The 7,500-nt window shown below is 36.0% G+C and overlaps 1 protein-coding gene across 3 annotated transcripts in view; it reads right to left on the bottom strand.

The window, feature by feature from the left end:
* The window catches only part of LOC144962655 (uncharacterized), a 21,290-nt gene that overhangs the window by 4,190 nt on the left and 9,600 nt on the right, over positions 1-7,500 (bottom strand). Inside the window, exons 2-4 of one of the 3 annotated variants that reach the window (XM_078895765.1) lie at positions 6,940-7,174; positions 5,628-5,798; positions 2,974-2,993 (exon numbers count right to left, since the gene is read on the bottom strand). In XM_078895765.1, the coding sequence (XP_078751891.1) occupies positions 2,974-2,993; positions 5,628-5,798; positions 6,940-7,174 (426 nt within the window). Of the gene's footprint in view, positions 1-2,973; positions 2,994-5,622; positions 5,799-6,939; positions 7,175-7,500 lie in introns of all 3 variants that reach the window. The other 2 variants (XM_078895764.1, XM_078895766.1) reach the window with 2 other exon arrangements.

The raw sequence follows: 7,500 nt of genomic DNA, 5'->3' as shown, positions 1-7,500 counted from the left end.
ATTACATGCTCAAAAACACCATCTATTTGCAAGAGCAAGCGCTTGCGCGCGCGCATTCACGCACGCTCCCACAAAAATATACAAAAGAATAATGTGAGCAAAATAATGCTGTTGTTCATTCTTTATTGTTGATGATGATAATGATGATGATGATGATGATGATGATGGTGATGATGATGATGATGATGATAATGATGATGATGGTGATGATGATGACGATGATGATGATGATGATGATGATGATGATGATGATGATGATGATGATGATAATGATGATGATGATGATGATGATGATGATGATGATGATGATGACGAGGGTGTGAATAATACCAATACTATCATAACGAATGAGATATAAATCAAATGGTAACAATTACACAGGAAACATGGTGGAGGTGGTGATGATGATGATGATGATGGTGATGATGATGATGATGATGATGATGATGATGATGATGATGATGATGATGATGATGATGATGATGATGATGACGAGGGTGTGAATAATACCAATACTATCATAACGAATGAGATATAAATCAAATGGTAACAATTACACAGGAACAATTACACATGCCTTATGACAAAGAAAAGAAATTATATACATCTGACAAACGCCTACCTATATAGAATGGAAACCACCAAAACAACCAACGACCCATAGCCAGTCAACTGCCGCCCTCTGGAAAAAACACGTTTTTAACATTTTGGCCAGAAGACTCATCCTTCAAATACCGATCGATTTAAATGGCCCTCGCTTTAGCAAAAACTCTCAGATGTGGCATCTCGCGAGGTTTTCCTCAAAGTTCCAGGTTTGAGAGTTTTTGTCATGATGAAGGTCGTTTAAATCGATCGATATTTGAAGGACGAGTTTTTTTATTAACTGTAATATCGCCTAATAGGCGTCATGTCTCGTTCTACATGTTACATGTTGCTGTTGGTCAGGGACCCCTTGTACAACGTTTTGAGCACATTAAGTGGATATTGCGCTATATAAATGCTCAAGTTTTTTTTGTTGTTGGACGAGTTTTTTGGCCAATTTTTTAAAATAGGTGTCGTTCCATATGACGGCAGTTTACTGGTTTAAAAAACTATACATCTGGGCCCGTTATCATGAACGAGGACTAGATTTAGTTATTTAATAGTCTAGTAAATAGCTTGCTTGTCTTAAGCCTAGCGGAGAGAGTGACTTTAAAAAATCGGATTTCATGAACGGTTTCTGGTCTCAGACTAGCCAGTCTCTTGACTAGAAGTGGGCGTTGTGAGGACGGTGACAAATTCGGCTGTTTTGTGCTGGTAACATCACACTCTCTAGTTCATGGCGGCATGTAAGATACTCGCTTTCATACATTCAACGCAAAAGAGGAAATTAACAACACATCCAGTGTAGATAATATTTCGTTCTTTTTTTTATATTTTAACTTTTAAATCGACTGCTAGACTACAATCATGCCCATGGTCGACTGTCAATTCTATATTTAAGCCCATGAAGGTTTCAAAAATGTTTACCTACTTTGGACGATCTGCACTTATCTTATAGTTTTTTTTAAAGTCAGTGTCAATAGCGACAGGACACTTTTTGCCCCCGTCATTAGTAACCGGCTGATTTTACTTCAGAATCGAAACTCTCTCATCTAAATTTAGCTGCTATCTTGTGACGCTATGACATATCCTACTTACTAGTCTCAATCTAAGTTTGTGAAGTCCGTCTCAAAAATGATTAAAACTAAAACTTAGCCAAACTTAGTCCGAAGGTGCCGTGATTTTAGTCTGGGACTTGCTTAGTCAGCTTACATGAAATCTGATTTTTTCAAGTCCTTGACTAAAGTTAGAGATGATCAGAGACTTAGCGCTAGTCTGCGTTCATGAAAACAGCCCATGCTTTGGTAATATTTGTCCTAAAATAGGAGCGCAATGCTTTAGAATATTATTTTATCTATCTTCTAAGGGCCTTACTAGGAAAAAAATATCCTTTCAATGCATTATAATGACATTATAATGAAACAATCTTAACACACCACATGGATTACTGTTGACAATTTTATTTGAGTAACAAATAGGCCAATGAAATCATCTTTATTATTTTAAAAAAATCGATTTGAAAAGAACTCTCTTCAACTATAATATGTATAGCAAATAAAAAGATGGATTCCATTTGTTTCACAACAGATGCATGCTTATTATTATTATTGACTATAAAATAAACATATGAAGGGGTAACACATACAAAATTATATCGCTGTGCTTTTTTATATCTAAAAAAAGGGTTAAGAATATATTATACAGTGATAACCATGTAGTCCGAGTGATACTAATTAAGCTGCTAGAAGCTGTAGACTGTAAACGGGTAATGAACAAAAAGGAATTCATAAATATAACAGCTTCGAAAAAGAACGAAATACCAATCATGGGACGCTTCGGGCTCAAATCCCTTCTTCAGAAATAACGAAATACAAAAGAAAAAAATCAGTATCTGTCCGGATTTTAAAGTTTTGTATTCATGTTTTACTAAATTTGCTGGCAGAAAGGCACTGGCCAAACCAAAGAAGTCCTGGATAGGAAATGTGGAGGCAACAACTGGCAAAACGGTGATCACCTGCTCGGTAATGGCCCTTGAGCGTGAAGAATGACCCTCCATGACATTCAACCTCGGTAGGGAGACGAAACGCCGGTAAGGTCAGGTAATGTTTTACTGCATCATCCCCCCCCCCCCTCCCCCCGAGTAATTGGCTGAAGAAGGTTTTTGAGCTCGAAATGTATCGTATTGTGCATCTTGCACTTTTTTTTTTAAAAATTGTTATAATAATCATTAATTTTTGTTCACAACAATGTAAACTGTACCAATAATGAAAACAATAATAGAATTTAAAAAAGCTTTCAAGATGACGAAAGGAGAGTTGGTGCCCCACAAAACAATACCAAAACATCCAGTGAAATACAAGTTTATTTTTAGAGTGGAAAAAAAAATATTACCGGAAATTTCCTCTCAGTCGCTGGTGGTGAAACAAAAATCTTTAAAAATTAAACAGAAAAAAAAACCCAAACAAACAAACCCCCCCCCCCCCCCCCCCAAATAAAGAAAAAATATAATTAAAAAATAAACTGTAATTTCAAAAAAAGATTTTTTAAAAGCAAAAAGCAATGGAATTGTATCTTTCTGTCTGATCAATTGAATGGCCCCTAGTCTAATCCATTGTAATTGAGGTGTTCTCATTTGCAGGTCTGATAATCCAAATTAAAATAAAATAAATAAATAATAAATAAATAAATAAATAAATAAATAAATAAATAAATAAATAAATAATAAATAAATAAATAAATAAATAAATAAATAAATAAATAAATAAATAAATAAATAAATAAAATCCCCTTCATTCATCCTATATGGGTAATTTGTCTTTAGGGTCTATCTCAAGGGAAGACTGGAATAACCCAGACGTCAGTCGCAAGGCAGCGCCGGAAACTAAGCTAGGGCAAGGTGACTTGCTCACGGCAACACAGCGCAGCGGCGGGTATTCGAACTCGGTACCTTTCGGGTAGTACGAACTAAAGACCATAACGCTGAGCCACGCTGTCCCAAATTGTTAAGGGGCTCATTGTTGGAATGGAAATACGGCCAAACCAACACAAAATATTGACCATAACAACGGTCTTAAATCAAGGCCATTATTGCGTTAGGTTATCAGACCTGCTAATGTGTGCACGTCGAGTAAAATGTATAACCAAGAATCGGCAACAAATAAGAAAACAAATTTCGTATTACAAGAGGGCAGCGAGGCTCAGCGGTACGGTCTTTGCTTCGTCGTACTACCCGAAAGGTACTGAGTTCGATCACCCGCCGCTGCGCTGTGTGGCCTTGAGCAAGTCACCTCGCCCTAGCTCAAAGTGCGGCGCTATATAAAAGCTCTTTTTTATATGACAAGAAAAAAGCGAAGAATTTTATAAGAAAAAAAAAACCCAAACAAACAAATATAGCCGTTAAAAATCTTCCCATAAAAATTATTTGCAAAATATTCGCTGTTATAACTTCGATCAGAAATGAAATAAACGATTTAAGTCTTTTAGGACCACTTCTAACATCCACAGCAAAATTGTAATGAGTTTAAATAAAAAGTAACAACCATCTTCATTTTAAAGAACTGAACAAGTGTGTATGAAAGGTGCCATGCAAAGCAAGAAAGAAAAATACAAAAAAAAAAAAAAAAACCATCCCAATAAATCAGTCGACCCCGACTACCTTCTTATTACCGGCCAGACGTGCTACCATTACACAACAGAGCCTTTGCGGTGTAATGGTAGCATGTCTGACCGATAAATCAGAAGGTCTGAGGTTCGATCCCCAGGAGAGGTCGACAGACTTTTTAGGATGTTTTTTTTAAATTGTATTTTTCTTTCTTTCTTTGTCTGACACCTTTCATACACATTTGTCAAGTTCTTTATCTTACACCGGTGCCTGCTCAGTAATTTCTTAATCTTCATTTTGATAGCATTCGTGAAAACTAAACCATTCTTTGAAGCTGAAATATCCAAAGCAAATCGGCACAGGCGAGAAGTGGGCTTCACAAAATGAAATTTATTATAGTTATTTCAAGTATTAACTGCAACATTAATTCAATAATAGGCAATCGTGCTCTCGCAAATGGTTTTATTCGACGCGCACTTATTTGCAGGTCTGATAACCCAATTAATTATACATGGGCTCATTGTTGTACTGGGAATCTCCAAAAAAAAAAATGATAAATAAAAAAAAATGACGCAAAATATTGTCCATTACAACAATGTTAAACTTGGGTCATAATTAACTGCCTTCGGATGTCAGACCTGCATATATGATTACGTCGGTTTTATTGCAATTCAGCGATATTGGTTTTGGCCAAACTTAAAAATTCAATGCAAATTCAGTGACCTACAAAAAAAATTCTAAATAAGCAAGAGAGAAAAAAAAAACCCAAAAATATTTTTAAAATCAAGATTTATAAAAATAAAATTGATGAACGACGCAGATTCAGAAGAAAAGGATAAAATTCTAACCTATTTTTCCACACCTGTAAATGACAGCTGACAAAATTGTCGGGAATTTTTTCCCCCGGAACCTACAGCACATACGTTTTAAGTCAATACAATATGCTTACATCATATCAAGCACAAACTGATGGTGGAAACGAGTAAAACGACTGAGGGGGCGACAATGGTCGGAATTCCGACAATTGCCGGACATTTTACAGGTCGGTTAATTGAAATTTAATAGTCGGATATGACGTCGTGCAGCAACGTGGTTATAAACAAAAAAAATCGGTACTTTTTATTCTTCATTCTGGCTAGAACTTTCCATATGTCATGTGATCAGAATGTATAAAAGTCAAAACATGATCAGATTTATAATATTTTTCTCCTCTGGATACACTTTTATGCTCGTCGGAGAAATATTTCATAAGGGCGTCCGCCATTGTTTAGAACCAGTTATTAAGTTACTATGCGTCATTACGAGGGAAGTGACGTCATGACTGTTGAAGCAAATTGTTATTTATGTCAAAACTCTTGAGAAAGTTAGTTCCGAGTATCAGAATTATAGGATTTTGAGTTGCAATTTATAAGAAGGTGAAGAATAGGGTCAGGACGGACCTTACCTCGGGCACTGGCCAAGACTTCCAGAGGTTTTAGACCTTCCGCCATCTTGTTGAGGTAAGATTGTTCCAGAACGACGCCGGGCACGCGACGTAACGGTTTGATTTGGTGCTCCAACACGTCCAGACTCTCGGAATACATTTTGGTTTCAAAGTCAACTGCGGGGCAGCCACCTGTAGTATTGTATATGTAGTGCAAGGAAAAAAAGAAATGATACGTATATCGAAGTGCCTTGAAAATATAGGTACTTTTCAAAGAATATGAAAAAAAAAGCTTTCTAAAAACATGAATGAGTCTCATTAAGTCTTTTGGGTGGACAATATTAACTTCAGCACAGAAAAAAAACAAGTAAATATTTTACTAAAATGTATAAAATAATCCAATAATATTGTCACAATAAATGACGAAGGGGCTGGGGGTGATAATAATAATGATGATGATGATGAATAATAATAATAATAATAATAATAATAATAATAATAATAATAATAATAAATATAATAATAATAAATAATAATAATAAAATAATAATAATAATAATAAATAATAATAATAATAATAATAATAATAATAATAATAATAATAATAATAATAATAATGATAATGATAATGATAACGATAAATAATAATAATAATAATAATAATAATAATAATAATAATAATAATAATAATAATAATAATAATAATAATAATAATAATAATAATAATAATAATACATATAGCAATCAGATTCACCGGCATGTACATATATGCAGGTCTGACATCCGAACCCACTTATGGGCCTAGTTTAACATTGTTGTAATGGACAACATTATGCGTCATTATTTTTAGATTTCCATTACAACAATGAGCCCATAAGGAATTCAATTCCTTGGGCTATCAGACCTGCAAATAAGTGCACGTCGGCATTATCTTTTTTTATGGGCCGCTTATACAGTGTCTAGATTTTAGCGACATCAACCCTTCTATGGTGCGGCTATGTGGTATGACACTCGCTTTCGGACGGAAGGTCCTGGGTTCGAGCCTCGCTCGGCGCATAGTTGATTCCTTGGAAAAGGCTCTTTACTCACATTCTCTCACCACACACAGGTGTGAAATGAGTACCTGGCCGTTAACAGCGTTGTCTCTGCTCGCATAAAAAATTATTGTAATATCGCCTAACAGGCGTCATGTCCCGTCCTACATGTTAAGTGTTCCTCTGGGCCAGGCACCCTTTTAAAGCGCTTTGGGCACGTTTAGTGGATATTGCGCTATATAAAAGCTCACTTCTATATATTCTTTTTTTTTTATTTTAATGATTTATTGAAATCATACCAAGCACAGCTTTCAGGGACGCCCTCAAATTTGACCATACATTTTTGAACATGGCCGTCACCAGCTTCTTGCCCAGCCAATCAGCGAACAGGACCTCGTGGAAGATAAACGGGGACCCGGATGCGGCCTCCGTCATTAGAACGATGATGTGGGAGGCGGTTGCAAGTTGAGGCCCGTTTATTTGCAGGAATTCCTCCTTGGATCTCCCCAACTTCAAGGTATCGTGATGGATTACCTGGGAAAAAATATTTAAAAATTGAGCTTTCAACAGCAACATTTAACATAATATAGGACGGGACATGACGCCTGTTAGGCGATATTACAATTTTTTTTTCAGACAGAGACAACACTGCTAACGGCCAGGTACTCATTTTACAACTGAGTACCGTGAGATTATGCGAGTAAAGAGCCTTTTCCTAATAGCTCAGTTGGTAGAGCACAAGTTTCACATGCAGAGAACCAGAATCGATTCCGGGATGAAGTCAAGATTTTATTTTTCCGCCCGCCCTGTACACCCAGCAGTGATTGGGTAAGCTGGGTCTATTAGATTGGACGTAAATC

The sequence above is a fragment of the Berghia stephanieae genome, chromosome 1 (assembly GCF_034508935.2).
Source record: "Berghia stephanieae isolate SIO BIC M18660-M18661 chromosome 1, UCSD_Bste_1.3, whole genome shotgun sequence".
Lineage (NCBI taxonomy): Eukaryota > Metazoa > Mollusca > Gastropoda > Nudibranchia > Aeolidiidae > Berghia > Berghia stephanieae.
Note: the sequence above shows the minus strand (reverse complement) of the source record. Positions and strands in the feature narration are given on the sequence as shown.